Genomic DNA, 16,955 nt, shown 5'->3' on the forward strand with positions numbered 1-16,955 from the left:
CAGGCAAGGCCACACACTACTCAGAGATATGTTCCTACTGGGTATTTGACCTTGCTTGTAATTGTTGTCATCCACTGTGACTGACCTGAATGATGCACCACCTCCTACCTGGGACTACACAAGGCCTGTATGTCATTTCCTTTCCCATTTGTTATCCTTGTGGATCGACATGCTAAGACTCAAGCTCTTTGCCATTCCACTCATAACCCTAAACAAGTCCTACATAGGAGGTAGCACTTGAGATTTTTTTTTTTTCTCAAGACAACCTAAATTACTCTGGTGTTAACTTGCCAAGCACACTGTTATTTATTATTATTATTATTATTATTATTATTATTATTATTATTATTATTATTATTATTATTATTATTATTTTATTTCTTTAAAAAATGTGAATACAATAGCAAATCGAGACGATTTAAAAATGTTAGTGTTTCTGACAGGGACAAAAACATTAAGGCTGAAATCTGGGACATGTACAGTACTTGCTGTATGTAGTGACAGTTTACGTCAGGGGGCGGAGGCAGCGCTCGAATTTGAAGAGCTGCTTCAGTGGTATGCTCATCGAACCAAAACAGTTGCCTGCTCCCGTCCACGCAGTTCTGTCTCAGCGGGGGTGAGACACTGTGCGCTTATACCAACAGTGACACAATAATTAGCAGACCTTTGCTGCTCCAAAACACGAATATTTTGCAGGTAGGCTAAAGGAACCGTCTTATCAAAGAAGACATGGCTCGTTTACTTTCTCGATTTTCTTCGCTTCTCATCAAAGCAACTGCACCTAGAAGAACGTTACCTGCTGTAAAGAACAGTTTAAAATGGGTTAGACCATTTTACACGAACTCCGGTATGTATCATTGTAAATCTGTTCTGTTATGTTAGACAATTGGGTGACTTTATAGAGTGTAAGAACTAACTGTACGCCCGTTTAACCTTTCCCTGCACATAAATTATGTAAATGCGAGTGTAGGTTTAATTCACTTATGGTCGAGTTCTAACAAATCAACGGCCTTGTTGATACAGTAGTACAGAGCTGTATGTATGTGCTGTAACAATTTTTGCTGAAGCGTTTGCCTAGCGCTCAGTGGAAATTTCCACTTACAACAAGTGCACATCTGTGATTTTTCAGGTTGGATTGAAGAAGCTAGAAAAAGTCTTATGTAACTTACAGTTGGTTCATAATTAGCCCATGGGTAGTGAAGTGTTATTTATCCTGTTAACTACAACACAGACTGTTTTCGTGAATACTGGGTAATTACAATACCTAGTGCATATTTGGTGCAGTGTAGTGTACAGTACTGCAGTACCAAGGCTCCGGGGATCCGTACTGTAAGGTGTTAACTGTGATGTGAAACAATAATCCCTCACAGAAACATCTTGCTGTACTCCTGGGCTGTGAGATTTCCCAACAAAGAACTTTAAACTTTGTATTCATGAGCATACAGGGTTAACTTGATTCCCTACACCTAAAACGGTTGAATGCCTTGAAAACCACAGCACGATTTATTATACCGGGGGCTTGAATTTCACTTGAGGTATTGTTTTGAAAGGAATTGTTGTCAGAGGTAACACTGTGATAAATTGCACCAACGACATTGTTGTTCATGGACTATGCAAATTAGGTATGCAGAAAATATTATAGACCCGCCTTGCAAATTACTGTAATAAACTGCTCTAAAATGCAATAAACGGCAGTGTACTGCAGCATGTTTTAGCTTTTTGCTAGACAGGTTACTACAGCATAACACAGTTTACTGCTGTACCTTGTTAAATACTGTAATAAATTATAGTAACCATAATAAATAATGCAGTGTTATTCACAACACAGAGCTGTAGTGAATTTGACAGTATTTACTGAAGTAAGATGTCGCCATTAAGTATAGTGTCATAATAAATGTGTTTATCAATTGATACAAACGTTTTCAGAATCTTCATAACATTTGTATTAACACTTTCAAGCACTGTTGAATCAGAATGTTAGCAGTGATTTAGAAAATACGTTTTGAGACAAACAGCTATTCACTCCCATGACTGTAATATTCCATTGATACGACCTGCCAAGTTAAACAGTTTTGAGTGAGTGAGGTAAAAGTACTATAATTGCAACTGGTAAAATAACTGTAAACACTAGGATAAGAACATTCTTTGTAATAAAGAACTGATTTAATGGTGGGATTTATTCCGACTGGGTGTTTCTGTCTTAACTAACAGCTCTGTTTAAACAGAATGTAAGGCAATAAAACACTGAGACGACACACAGCCACCCCCTGTGCATGATCCTTCTAGGGGTATGGGTTATTATCAGACCTTACACATTAGACAAGGCTGCAGCAGCATTCTCAGTAAATAAGACTTCTGAAGTGACTGTCATATCCTGTACACCACGATCTCGTGAAAACATACTATACACAAATGGACTGGAGTTGACACATATAGTGGAAAACTATTGTCACACTAGCTAGCAGAGAAAAGAAAACAGGAGCCCATCATAGTTTATTCAAATAAATGTAACTCTTACACACTGCCCGCGTATGTTTAAAAATGCACTATATACAACACTAATATAGCATTTAGATTTGAAGACCATGTCACTTTAACATACTTTGGTTTAAATATTTTCTAAGTTGTTAAGGCAGGAAAAAGGCAGACACAAATCAAGCACATCCTATCGACTTAATTTAATAAAAACGAAGCAATTCAGCCAATCTTTAATTCCGGACAAGGTACATTACAATTGTAAGAAAGAAACAGTACTCTTATTATAATAATACAAACAGAGTATTACAATTTAAATGAATCAATCTATAGGCATTTGCTACGTTCTTCTGAACCGTGCTTCGTTCCTTTTGCTCTGGTCAGTATTAGCATACGAGGTCATCAATGTGGGAGGGCACACGTCTGGTGATTGGCTGAAACATAAAAAAGGGGAGGGGAGGCATGCCACCCTTGGATATTTTTTAGATGGCTTTACTCAGCGTTCCATGCAAGCCAGCTGAAGAAATGGAAGAATGTGATTGGCATCTGCCTCTATGAACATACAGCGGTGTGGAAAATTTGGATCCACGTTAAAGCTATGTATTTATTATTGCATATTACATATAAATAAATAACTAATCACTAATCAACAAGGACAGCAGTTTTCTACATATCTGGTCCATATATGTCTTATTAAACCTTGAAAGACAGCTTTATCTGCATTGGGTTTCTGGACGGCAGTGCAGAACTCTCGCAGACGGTTCAAGTCTTGATGCTGATATCTCTCCATGACTTCTCGAAGTCTGATGATTTTGGAGTGGAGACTTTTATGAAAGGTGGCAGGTAGACGATTTTGTTATGTGTTTTCAGCATCTTTTTCGCTTAGAATTTGTTGAAGCTCACCTTTAGAAAGCGGAGTAAAACACACTCCCACTCATTTTTTTCTTTGTGATGTTTGTCAGTTTAGGTCAGAGAGGTTGCTATGAGTACTGTTGCTATGGAAGAATTAATGTATATGTACCCAGCGCTCCAGATAAGCTGCATACCTGCCGCTTTTACACATTAAAAAATCAGAAATACGCACTAAATTTAAATTTAATACGTAAAAATATGTATAGCAATTTTGCTGCATAGCTTGTCTGCCTCCCCTTCTGCCTCCCCTAAAACTTCCACTAACAACTACATCTCCCAGAATGCAATGCCTTCAGTTACTAGGAAACTGTAAACCAACCCAACAAACATTATCCAATCTCCGGCTAGCCCTGTTGTCTTTACAGCCAATCAAAGTAGAATAAGAAAAATTCGAAGCTACACAGGTTGAAGCGTAAACACCCCAGTCATCCCAACTGGAACCATCGTCTAAAAAAACAATGCGCAGAGCCGATACAGAACCTTGTAGAACACACACGTGGTTGTACAGTAGTTCAAAGTAACATTGCAGTTAAAATGGAAGGCTCTTTTTTAATGCCTACCCCATTACCATTAAAGATTGTACAGTATTTATCGAGATTACTCATGACTTCAAGGTAATGTTGCATTTTACCCCCGGAAAATACATTTTAGTCTCTCAGTGTTAAAATGAGAGGGTAAGTTACTCCCAGACCCACAACCTTATCTGGAGCGCTGTATGTACCGTTGCTTCGAATATACAGTAGGCCCTTGTTAGGAAATTGGAGGCTATACTGCAAACTATAAACTTTCACGTGATGGTGTTTCAACGAATCACAATATGGATTTTAAAACCAAGGTTTAATAATACTTTATAGGCAATATATAACAGTTAGTAAAACACTTTCCAGTGTGCATTTTGTTTTAGTTTAGCTATTTCAAGGACTTAAGGGATAACCATATCTATTTTTCACTTCCCATTATCATCATTTTCTAGAATTTATTTTCACTTTGACTCAGGGAATGCCTATTTATTCTGACTATTATGACCCTGTAGAATACTTGATTAAAGCCTTTAATCACTTTTCACTGTTCTGAAAGACTTAGATGAAAAATGTCTAGCCTGGGATAGTTACCGTGATTGATAAGCAAAGCAGGAGGTACAGAAAATAGGAGGCACTTTTTTACACAGAAAATTGTGAGGGTCTGGAACCAACTCCCCAGTAATGTTGTTGAAGCTGACACCCTGGGATCCTTCAAGAAGCTGCTTGATGAGATTCTGGGACCAATAAGCTACTAACAACCAAACGAGCAAGATGGACCGAATGGCCTCCTCTCGTTTGTAAACTTTCTTATGTTCTTATATTACTGTACATAAATCGAGCTTCACCTGTGTACAATCATTTAAACTCCAACTAGCTTTGTAAATATAATTGCAAGCAGGATCCAGGACCTCACAGTGCAATGGGACACTTGACAGACACATGCTGTATATTTAACCACAGCTGTTGCTCTGTACTGGTTCATCAGGCTTGGTTTCAAGGAACTGCGCAGGCCTTGTGAGTTTTTAGTGATAAAAGCACCCTTCTGTTTTCCTTGACAAAAACAGAAGCAGTCTACAGTTCAGTTTGATTTGTCTGTTTGTGTTAAATCTATTTAGATTTGACTAGCTTAATATCACATAGTGTCATTAGCTTTGGTAACTTAAGCAGTGTAGAATGTCAATAGCTAGACTTGGCTAGCATACCTCTAAGGTTGTTTGACTAAAGGATTTACAACCAGTTGCTACACTGTACTACATTACCCAGTCTCTAGCCTGGAAATTTCCTTTCAAATTTTAAATGTATTTATTTACCCCTTTACCCTTTACCCCTGGGTTTGGCACTGTGATACTGTACTTTTGTTTACTATGTTTCAGTATCACTAATATGTAGAACTGAGAAGTAGCATAACTTCAAAGGATTTGGGTAATTTGTCATTTTATTCAGTGTAGCATATTTTCTATAAATAGTCCTGCCATTTTGTTCACTACATGTTGAGTTACGTAATGTTGGAAAAGTTCAGATCTACAGTTTTAACATCACATAAGAGAAAGACTGGAGTTTATAACATAAAATCCTTTAACCATACTGAGTGCTGGAATCACTAACCCTTTATACATACTGAGTGCTGGATTCACTAACCCTTTATATATGCAACATTCAGTGACTAGCACTCATTCTTCGTGTTTAGTAATTAACCCTTGAATCCCCCTTCGTCTTTGCATACATTTAAAACAGAAAGTTTAAAAAAGTGCTTTTCTAAAACTGTTAACATTTGAAAGGATGATTAATTCAAGATGATTAATTAAAGAATAACCAAGGCCTCCTTCCTATTAATGAGCATTATAATCATCACATGTCATTGATCTGCAGATCATTTGGTTCACACTTGCTTTTTCAAATGCAGCGCTATTGGTTCCTGTGCTGTAGGTAATCTGACCTACAATTAGGTACCAGAAAGCAACACCGATATTGTATCTATTGTGGAGTGCATTGAAGTAAAATAGACAAGCAAAGAACCAAGAGATCTTCAGCTTCAAGAAAACAGCGGTAGTGATAAACTTGCTGTTGTTTGATCTGAGATTTCAGACAGGAAGTCAGCACAGTAATATTACTGTCACTTTTGCAATCTGCTAGTGACTTTAAGATTAGGATTAAGTTAAAGGTGTTTCGAGTACAATTTAGATTTAAGGTTAGGATTAGGATTATGTACAGATGTTCCTGGACCCTTTGGCTCCAGACCAATCGATATTCAGCCTCACTCAGGTTTACCTCCATGAAGCTCATTTAAGTTTGGTGTGGTACTTGTTTAAAGTAAAAGAAAAGAGAAATCAGTTTTGTGTCAGTTTCTGTTGTTGAATGCAGGTGAATACGTCACTACAGTAGTGAGTTCACATGAGTTTAATTCCAGGTCTGGGATCACTTACACGGTATGATGGCACAGCTGTCGAGATTGATTGGAAAAAGAAACTAACGCCAGAGCAGTACTATGTGACCAGAGAAAAGGGGACTGAGCTGGTGAGTAGCCCTGGTGTTTTAGCATTATTCATCTGACAGTATTGGATTTGACAGGGATGTTATAGGCAGGATGGATGAATGGTTGCAGTTAATATACTGAAACATTAAGCCCTGCACCCATGCTGAGTGAAGAAACTGATCTATGTTTCATGTTAACCTTTTGCAGCCTTTCAGCGGCATCTACCTGAACAACACTGAAGCAGGACATTACCATTGTGTATGCTGTGAGGCACCTCTCTTCAGGTACAGTTCATACGCATGTACTGCATACAGGCTCATGTGAAAGAAACAATATGGATACCAAGGGTTATATACAGTAAATAACTACATAACATTTGATGACTTGTTCACCACCAGAGTCTGATTTTATTACTTTACACAATTAATATTTGGGGCAGGGATGAGGCTTTTGATTAGAAATGTCTTCACAAGCCCATATAACATATATTCATTGCAATTACTGATGTGAAAATTGCTACCAGTTAGAAACCATGCAAGTGATGTGCAAACTAAAGTGATGTGCAGGTGAAAAAAGATATATGATGCATGAACCAGTTTCATGAGACATGTGTGGAAATATATATATATATATATATATAACAAAATAAAATCAACTTAATTATGGAAAAAAAAAACATTTTTTATAAAAATTGTGTATTTTTTTATTTCTTTCCTGTTTTAATGTAATTAACCGCTGATTTCAAAGAGTTTTAAACACTATGGGTAAGTCACAGATTTCACGATTTCCGTGAAATTTAGCAATTGCAGTGTACTATGTAATAACTGTAAGTAATAACTGTAAGTCGCTCTGTATAAGGATGTGTGGCAAAGTGGTTACAGTGCGCAGGTGTAGGGGCGATGCAGTGCTCAAGACAATGACAAAGTACTGGTGAAATGGAGGTTTATTTTTTATAATCCAAAGTCTGATGACAAAACAGTAAACAATAATGAAAACAGGCAATACACATGGGTTTGCATATTGCTCTGTTGTAATCCACGGGTTGGCCCCGAAATAATAGTCCCAATATTTAAACACACACACGTAACACAAACACGATCACAAGTCCACAGTGAGTGCTGTAGTGCTTGTGGTGTAAATACAATGAATCGTGACACAAGTGCAATGTTGTCCGGGTTTGGTGCTGGCCTTTAGCGACAGCTCTGGATCGTGTTAGCCGACTAATAACAACAAACAAACCGTTTTTAGACACGACAAAACAAAGAAAACACTCACAATTACAGTGCGGGTCTCCTTCCGGTTCAGCATTAACCATAACAAAGGAACAGATCACCTCGCTACGTCCCCTTATATACCGTAAATCATGACCCCTTGGTTAACAATTGCAACCGCTCCTCCAATCAGCGGCTGCCACATCGCTTCCCTTCCGAGTCAATGATTTACTGTACCGTAGCTCCGCCCCCTTTCTAGATGGCCGACTTCCGCATAACCCTGGGAATGAATTGTCTGGCCTTCCAGTCCAGGGCACTCTATTCCCTTTACACAGCGCCCTCACAGGTCGGGAGGGAGATTTATCACCAGGAATCATTCTGTCTCTGTCACAGGGCGTCAGCTAATAAATAAATAAATAAAATGAAGTTCCCCGTAAAAATTCCCATTTGTGAAAGAATAGTGTAGAGGATTGCTCTGTCCAGTACAAGAAGGGGACATTTCACCATGTCTGTTGTTATTTTTACATGTATTTATGTTTTTATTTTGTTTGGTAATTCACTAATGGTGAAAATAGAATGTCTTTAAAAGATGGACATAAAAAATGAAATATTATAGAATTTAGCATATTTTTCAGATAAGCCGGGGGTGGCCAACTGGCATCTCCCAAGCTGCATGCGGTTCTTTTGTGGTCGAAATGCGGCTCTTCGACTTCCCGTACATTTCATTACACAGTCAATTATTTATTTATTTATTTATGTATGTTTATGTGTATTATTATTACTGTAAGTCTCAGAGTTTTTTTTTTATTTCTTTTTTTTATCACAAGCTGTTCAAATTCCAACCTTAGCCAATCAGCAGCGTGGCAGCAACACTTTTCTGTTACATAGCAACTAACTAGCAAATCATATCCACCATTACTTTACTGTGTATTCGGGACTTGAGTTACAGAAGCTTGGAAACTGTTTACTTTGAGCAGGATCGGCTTCTGTTTTGTTCATAATGGCAGAAAAAAATAAGTGAAAAAGAAAATATGAAGATGAATATCAAACCTTCTTACCGTAGTGGGAGAGTATGTATTTTTTTGTTGAATGCGATGGAAAACCTATGTGCCTTATTTGCCAGGCCTTTATGTCGCAGTTAAAATCTTCAAATCTGCAATGTCATTTCACTACAAACCATGCCCACATTGACAAGGAATTTCTGAAAGATTCTGAACTTCGGTCTTTAAAAGTTAAGACCTTCAAAAAGCAAATGGATAAACAGACGCAAATGTTCACCAAATTTGCCAAACAATCTGAGACCACTGGAACATTGCCCATGCAAAAAAAAAACGTTTGTGAAAACTTGCCTTAGTGATGTTATTGCTATCCTATGTCCAGAAAACAATCAACTGCAAAAGCAAATTTCAGACCTGCAGCTCTCACGTCACACGGTAGAATGTAGGATCTCTGATCTAAATAGTGACATTGAACTACAGCTGCATTCAGAACTCCAAAAGTGTGTGTATTTAAGCATCGCATTGGATGAGTTGTGCAATGTTTAGGACAAGCCTCAATTAGCTGTGTTTGTGCGAGCTGCTCGACGAGGCATCTTGTGCTGGTCTGGGCACTTTCAGCCCTAGGATTTAGATGCTGTCACTCCTGGGGTTGGGGTGAGTGATTGTGGCTGCTGTCTCTCAGCCCCAAGGTATCTGGTTTGGGTTACGTGCTCTTCAGTTTGCTGCCTCCTGGTGTTAGTGTTTAGAAGGACAGACTGGGCCTTTACTGTTCTGTCTGTGTATTAGTCTTGGTTGTGAAGCTCTGAAGCTCAGTTCAGGACAATTTAAAGTAGTGTTCGTTAACTCTGATCATCACATGACAATTACAAGCAAAACCATTGTCTTTCTGTATTTACTCTTTGTGATCTTTTATCAGGCCAGGGGAACATTTCTGGACTCCTCTCATAATTTGAAATACCCACTTTAAATAATCTCCTGTCAAAGAAAAAATGAACAGATTGACTAGCCTATTATTTATTTATGTATTATGCTGTCATGCAATGTGGATGGCATTATTTACTAGTATAATAATACAAAATACAGTATAGTTAAGCTATATCTATTCAAAAATTAGCAATATTTTCTATATTTTCAGCATTAGCATGAAAATGCTGCTACTTGAAAGCATTACGTGATGTTTATAGTGCAAAAAACACCCTTTATTTTACAGTTCAGAAACAAAGTACAACCCTGGTACAGGGTGGCCTTCATTTTACGAAGCCCAGGGCACGTGTGACAGAGATGAAAGCAATAGCAACATCCTACGCCGGCCTGACAACTCCCTGGGCTCTGCTGGAACAGAGGTCCTTTGCCGACAGGTAAGCATTCTATCGTGCTGTTGTATGTTCCTTCAGCACTTCAGCAGTGTGTATATAATACTGCTGCCTTTTCACTGTATATAATACTTCTGATGTTTTCTCCCAGGGGTTATTTACAGAACATCTTATTAACATCACTAAAGACAATAAAAAATACAGTGGAAAGAGGTATGATAACTAGGTATGCATCAGGTTTATACGTATTAGGGAGAGTTGGTTTCATGATCCATCCCTGTTTAGATTGGGGTTGCCATCCGTTCTGGTTTTGCCTGGATTGTTCTCTTTTTGAGGCAGCTGTCCTGGGAAATCTGTAAGACTTCCCGGGACATTAAATGTCAAAGTATATGATTTATTTATTTATTTATTTATTTATTTTTTTTGTACGAAATGACTCTGGTGTCCTGGTTTTTTGTAATTCAGAGGTGGGAATCCTAGTTTAGATTGTTACAACAGACCCCATTTGGTACACGCCTGTTTTCTATGATTCTTTCAAGTCAAGCTCCATTGTTTTTGTCCAGCAAAAGTTTGTTCCTGGATGTGATCTATAGACATTAAAAAAACAGTGCAAACTGTTGGGTGAAACAGTAAATTTTGGGCACGTTTTACGGCCTACATTATCTGTATGTCAAACTTACATTTTGACATCTGCACATGGATTTCGTGTTACTGATAGCTCTCATTCTTTTATCTGCAGCTGTGGCGGGGAACGTACTATATGTCGTGTAACATACTTGTTAAAAGCAGGTTTGTTTGCAGTTCATTAGACATTGAGAATTGCACAATAATTAGCTGCGGCTGATCATTATCTTCCTGACTTCCTGTCCCCTTTACAGTGTGACGCCCACCTTGGCCATGTCTTTGATGATGGACCAGAGCCTTCAGGACAGAGATTCTGCATCAACAGTGTTGCGTTAACCTTCAAACCCACTTCAAAATAATTATAAACTGAAAAATGTGTTGGAAATATACATGCGTAGATTTACCAGTATCCACATTTACAGCCTATTGTTTTTATGACAGTAAATGTACTACCTTTCAGGCCTTTCATCTCTGGAGGCCTGGGTTTGAGTGCAGTAGACAGAGTTTGGTTGGACACAATTAACAACTTCTCTGAGGGAATGGCAGTATTGACTGACTCCCAAAATAAATTGAGGTTTCAAAACAGTTTAACGCTACATAATATTATCCAAGCTTCTGATAAAATACACATATGCTTGTAAAATTGCCTACTTACATTAAATATTTAGAGTTACCCCTGCTAGGCATGGTGTTAATTCATGATACCTTCTAACCTTACACAGCATTGCATTTAGATTAGGATTCAAAAAGTTTTGTAAATTCTTTGAGACGTATACGTATGCATGTTTTTCAATGACAAAGGAGTGGGCTGGGCATTCTCAAAAAACAGCAGGGTTTGCTGTGATGCACTCTCAAATAACTGTCTGCTCAAAGATCATACAGTCGGGGCTGGGTGGCTCTGTGGCTAAAAGCAGTGCCCTTTCACCCCCTGAACCACAGAGCGGGTCAGTCCTGAAGCCCTAAGCGAGTGAGTTTGCAGACATAGAGACTCAGTTACCTCTTACCTCTGGGTCAGGGTTCAGACTGGGACAGTGGGAGGAATTGGGCCTTGCAGCTGTTTGCATCTTACTTAATCTGTGAGTAAACCGAGGGCTCCAGGTTCCCATGCTGCTGGTCTTCTAACATTTAAAAACAAAACCCTAGTGTTTCTTTTAAAACTGCACATTGGAGACACATTTCGGTAATGCGTATGCAAAACGACTGAGGGGTTGATTTGATCGACTTATACCAAGCCAGGATAAGTCAAAGCTGGATTTTATTAGAGCATTTCACAGCTGGATTGAATCAACCATCAAATTGCAGATGTGACTTATCCCAGTGGGGTACGGGGAGATCCATTCGACCCCATAGAAAGCACTAGTTGCCTCTCTGGTCTGAGTTTGAATCAGGTTCACAAGTGAGACCAAATGTGTTTGATGGTCTCAACCTACCCCCCATTGCAAATCATAACACCGCCACAATTATCTTGTGAATTATACAAAGCAGCTATATTTAGTTTACTCATATTCAATTATACTGTGTTGATTACATACATATATATATATATATATATATATATATATATATATATATATATATATATATATATATATATATATATATATATATATATAACAGATGTTGTGCTTCTTACTATAAAAGCATTTAAGGCAATTGAGATTTAATAAATAGCTATCAGAAACATATGGGAAACTGACAAAAACTTAAATGATTGAACATAACATTGAAACATTCCTGAACTCGGGGAAGAAAATACCTGCTTCCTTGTTCCTGATCAGATGTGGAGAGTTACACTGTTGTACAGGGTGAAAGTAAAATCAGCAACAAGTTATATGTCTAAACTGTGTGTCACAAAGGGCCCTGAAGCTGGTGCACACAGCAGAGGTAGTACTGCATGAACTGGAAAATAATAGTCATATTAATGTAGAGATGTTTTTGTTGTGCTTTTTATCTTGGGCTAACTTTAGAATGAACGCAGAAGCTACATTTTGAAAAACTCTGATGGTATTTTGTTTCCTATCTTACTGATCCAATACGTCCATATATGTATATTTACATGTACCCCTCACTTTTCATCCAGTATACGCGACAATCAATTATAAGGCGTCCAGATAGTGTTTTTCTTTTAGTTTTATTCACAAAGTTGTTTAAATGTTTACAGTAACATGCTGGAATACTTTCTATGCTGGTAATCTCATTGTATGTTTTTTTTTTTGAGCAACATAGGGTTAAAGCAGAGCCCCCATGATGACTGTCTAATTTCTAAAGCATGGCACAGTAACCCGATACCTGTTGACTGAGAAAAGTAGAAGTGGTCAATTTTGCCATGTCAAAACCATCCTCATATTTTCACTCACCTATTTTGATTTGAATTAGTAACATGTGTAAAGGTTTGGTCTTGTTTGCCATAGCTGCCTAATAATGAATAGTTACATGAAATGACCTCTGCCCTGCCTACTGTATACTTCATTGAACGCTCTCCGCGTCTAATATATTGGATAGAGATCAGCTACTCCAAAGACTGAAGGCAGCCTGCGCAGGGAAGGGGTGTTCCTCCTGAATCCATACAGGCCATTGTATCCACAAACAGGCCTGACTGAGGATAGAAACTGGGAATGGCCTTCCACCTGCTCCCGTGAATAACCTGCAAAATGGTAAAACAGGGAAACTGATTTCATTTGAATAACTTGTACCGGCTGGGATAAGGACTGGGGAATCTCATCATGCACATATTTCAAGGAGCAATCCTATTTTGTAATATATATATATATATATATATATATATATATATATATATATATATATATATATATATATATATATATTCGGTTGTCAGTTTTGTCTGTGTTAAGGTTCTTTGACTGTAAGTTCAGGAACTGCTCTTCAGTTATAGTTGCCTGTCATAAACATTTATAATGTGGGTTTAATAATCAAGTGTCTTTTTTTTAGCTCCAGCATTATAGTGCACAGTAGTTTATTGCCAGAAAACAACAAAAGGAAACTTCATCCAAAGTGTCACTTTTGAATGAGGACCCAATTTACCAATTTGACTGCCATGTCATAGAGTAACCACATCCGACACACCAGGAACATAACCAGCAACAGTCCAAATGTTTTGGATCTTGATCCATGGGTCTGCATAATGTAATGTGCAGTGATGTGGTAAATGTTGAAATTGATGCAGAATATTTGTAGGTATATGCATTTAACAAACAAAGTAGGTTTATTTAATTGGTAATATTAACAATGGTTACTTCCATTTTCACATCTCTCCTAATTCCTATTAGCCTACTCAACAAAATTAAAACTTAAAAATTAAAAGTTTAAAACTGATTTAATGATGTTTTCTAGTCAGATTTGAACACAACATGTATTTAGATTAAATAATAAAACAGTAGGCTATGACTGTTACTGGCTATGACACACGCCTATAGGAGCAAACCTATAGGCTTCTGTACATTCCAATTGGCCACTGCTTCAAACTAACTACATTAAACTACATTAAACAGGTATATATATATTGCTTACAGATTGGACAGTTAACACCTGATCAATGGATCTGATTTTCAAAGTATGGGTCTCATTTTTCCAAACAACTTAGCAACATAATACAGGATCTCTTAAGCAGTCTCGAGGTTTTTGGTTTCTTATTTTGTAATTATAGTATTGAATGTGTAATGTGTTATTCATTAAATGTATTAACTTAAGCACAACTATTTATGAAGACCCAGCAAAATGTATGCAAAGTTAATAAGGGAAGTTTGTCTATCAGTTACAGTATACAAACAAGAAAACTCATTCTGGTTACTATAAAATAATGGATGGTGCAACAACTTGTTATCATGGCTTTTTGTAATCATAAAGATGTCACTGATGTAAAGCTGAATTTACATATGTCAATGTTACATGTCATATGCCAGTAACATTGTTCTCCTACATGAGATGGAATAACCCTATAACCAGACATGCACAAATCTGAACCAGGATAAAGTGGTAATTTCGAGTAATTTAATTCATTTAGGGCACAGTTAGAACACAGACCGTGAGGGGAGGGCTCCAGACATTGAGGACTGGAATTGTGCACCACCTCCCTAGACTGACACCTAGTTTCCACAGGAAACCCATTTTATATCATCTTTATATGTGTGTGTGTGTGTGTGTGTTAAAAAACGAGCAGTCGTAATGATTAACCATGGTTTGATATACATTACTGATTACTTTATTTGGATGTAATAGTACATTGCTTGTATGTACATTTGAATGTCAGCCCCTCCAGAATTCCGCAAAAGAAAAGGTAAAATGATGTGATATTTTGTATGTTTTATGCGTCAAAAATGTCAAATTATGCGACATTAAATCAGACTATCTGCTTGTTAATGTTTAAAGCATCCTAGCATAGCGCCCAATACAGAGCAGCTTCACGTCATTGTAAAATTGGTTGTATTGGAACAATTAAAAAAGAGTCTATCTTATGTGTTTGTTTGTATCTCCTTAGTTGCATCCCCGTACACGGCTAGTCACTTATTAACTATTACCTGCACCTGCGGTAGTGTTTCTTCTGGTCACATAGAGGGCAGCAGCTCCATGATCATTGAAGCGATCAGCAAGTCGACCGTGGATCGATGTTCCACCACGAGACTAAAAAGTATTCGACACAACAGGTAACTTGTTACGTAGCATCTGATAATAGTGTCTGATATGGACATGCATATAAACCGAACATCCAACAAAGAGTTAACCATATACACAATACAATATTACGCCTAATGCTCTATTAATATGTCTTACCTGACGTTTAATGAATGTAACAGCTTTAACTTCAAACTTCACAAACATATTAACAGTAAACTTGAAACAAGGAATACACGACTTACCTGACCTGTTCTCTTGAGTAGAGGAGGGACTGGTTTCGTTCTGAAGTACCCCTTCGCGTTCTTGTCTGCTTGGGGGTTGTAGGGTGGGATAACAGACCCCAGTTTGGGTAAAGAATGGCTATAGTCCCTAGCTATACTGTCGACAGCCACACAATCCAAAACAAAACGCCTCTCTCTGTTTCTCAGCTCCGATACAGAGGGGCTTGGTCCAAAACGAGCAAAGCTTCTACTTGCAGACAACATGGTGCGACTTACAGTGTGTGCTGTATCACGAAAGAAAGACAATTCCTTATGATGTGTGCACCCAAACAAGCAGATAATTTGCAGTTCCCTCTGTGTTAGTCCTGATGTATAGAAGTTGTAACAAAACTCTGTGTATTTGTTGCCAGGGAAACAAGTCCAGACAAACCAAAGAAGAAATAAAGCCGTCCACTACTCTATACTAAAGCATTGCGTACGTGTGCGTAATAACAATAGCCCATTGAACCAAAATCACAAGGGCAAATACAAGGCATTGCGTTATGTTTGACGTGTTGTGTACAAGTTCTCTCAGATTACAAACTTCGGGCATGAGGACCACAATTCTGTTTATTTTCTGTAGGACCTATTCCCTTCCAGGTTTCTTTGTCGTCTGCCTGTATGATATTAACGTTTTATTTCTGACCTTAAATTTAAACTATCAGCTGTTCTATTGTGTGTCAGTGCAGTAGTTTTGGTAAACAGATCTATCAATATAATGATCAAAGGTGGCCAAACCGACATGCGACTCGCGGGGCAGTTCAAGTGCGGCTCCCGGTGAAGCTGGGTGACGCACACTTTGCAGCTCTAATGAACTGAAGAAAGAATAAACAAAACCGCAAATAAAACGAGAAAAAATAAAAAACAATACGAGTTCGTAATTTTTGTTCTCTGTATTCATTCGTGTTTGTTATTCTTTCTTTACTCTTGTTTCTTTGTGGCTACATGTTCACTGCAAGGGAATTTTGACAATGATGACCTTGAACACCGCGCGCTTGCGCATGCATATTTCGATTACATCGCCAGATGTGTGGTTGAAAGTCAATTGTACTGTGTCCATTTTAGGACATCCTCAGTCAATCCTCACCCCTCCTCGATTGAAGAACTGCCAAGCGTTTTGTTTTTTGTTTTTTTTGGACAAGAAGCTGTGTGTAACCTAATTTTTACTGTTCAATCCTGTTTTGTATAAATAAACCCACAACACTGGGCATGTGTTTCAACATGCAATGTGGACTATTTTCTAACTGAGCATGTGTTAAGTACAGACACAGCACCGGAGGTATATCTGCACAATGCTGTACAGTACCGAGAATTCCAACATGCAGCTTATTAAACAGAAGTGCGAAACAGACACAAAGAATAATCAGCCTGATTTTCAGAAGGCGCATTTGTAGAGAGAAAATAGAGGTCGCAATGCATTTGCACTGCGATTTTGTATTTATTTGTTTATTTATTTTTGCCACCAAGTATACGTCTTGACGTTTAACAGGGTGTAATGAATGACCTCTACTGGCCAAATAGGCACATTGTATGTGT

The 16,955-nt window shown here is 37.9% G+C and overlaps 2 protein-coding genes across 3 annotated transcripts; one reads left to right on the forward strand and one right to left on the reverse strand.

The window, feature by feature from the left end:
• The first annotated feature begins 547 nt into the window (after window positions 1-547).
• LOC117399603 (methionine-R-sulfoxide reductase B2, mitochondrial-like) lies at window positions 548-11,200 on the forward strand. Its single transcript, XM_033998892.3, has 5 exons — window positions 548-847; window positions 6,316-6,422; window positions 6,589-6,665; window positions 9,801-9,948; window positions 10,782-11,200. Exons 1-5 carry the CDS (start codon window positions 730-732, stop codon window positions 10,884-10,886), a joined length of 555 nt encoding a protein of 184 aa, XP_033854783.2. The 5' UTR covers window positions 548-729; the 3' UTR covers window positions 10,887-11,200.
• Window positions 11,201-12,147: 947 nt separating this feature from the next.
• On the reverse strand, window positions 12,148-16,471 carry LOC117399824 (uncharacterized protein C17orf98-like). 2 transcript variants are annotated; one of them, XM_033999211.3, is made up of 3 exons: window positions 15,402-16,471; window positions 15,069-15,165; window positions 12,148-13,171 (listed from the first exon to the last, which is right to left on the reverse strand). In XM_033999211.3, the coding sequence occupies exons 1-3, from the start codon at window positions 15,642-15,644 to the stop codon at window positions 13,014-13,016; spliced, it is 498 nt and encodes a 165-aa protein (XP_033855102.2). In that variant the 5' UTR covers window positions 15,645-16,471; the 3' UTR covers window positions 12,148-13,013. The 2 variants fall into 2 exon arrangements, with proteins under 2 accessions (XP_033855102.2, XP_033855101.2); XM_033999210.3 differs by having other exon boundaries at window positions 15,063-15,165; window positions 15,402-16,459.
• Window positions 16,472-16,955: the final 484 nt, after the last annotated feature.

Source organism: Acipenser ruthenus, chromosome 4, assembly GCF_902713425.1.
Source record: "Acipenser ruthenus chromosome 4, fAciRut3.2 maternal haplotype, whole genome shotgun sequence".
In the NCBI taxonomy this organism is placed as follows: Eukaryota; Metazoa; Chordata; class Actinopteri; order Acipenseriformes; family Acipenseridae; genus Acipenser; species Acipenser ruthenus.

Coding starts and splice junctions, on each gene's coding strand:
- LOC117399824 (XM_033999210.3), bottom strand. CDS start 15,644: ATGTTGTCTGCAAGTAGAAGCTTTGCTCGTTTTGGACCAAGCCCCTCT. Junction 15,166..15,401: donor TACTCAAGAGAACAGGTCAG/GTAAGTCGTGTA, acceptor AATACTTTTTAG/TCTCGTGGTGGAACATCGAT. Junction 13,172..15,062: donor AAACACTACCGCAGGTGCAG/GTAATAGTTAAT, acceptor ACCATTTTGCAG/GTTATTCACGGGAGCAGGTG.
- LOC117399603 (XM_033998892.3), top strand. CDS start 730: ATGGCTCGTTTACTTTCTCGATTTTCTTCGCTTCTCATCAAAGCAACT. Junction 6,423..6,588: donor GAGAAAAGGGGACTGAGCTG/GTGAGTAGCCCT, acceptor AACCTTTTGCAG/CCTTTCAGCGGCATCTACCT. Junction 6,666..9,800: donor TGTGAGGCACCTCTCTTCAG/GTACAGTTCATA, acceptor TTTATTTTACAG/TTCAGAAACAAAGTACAACC.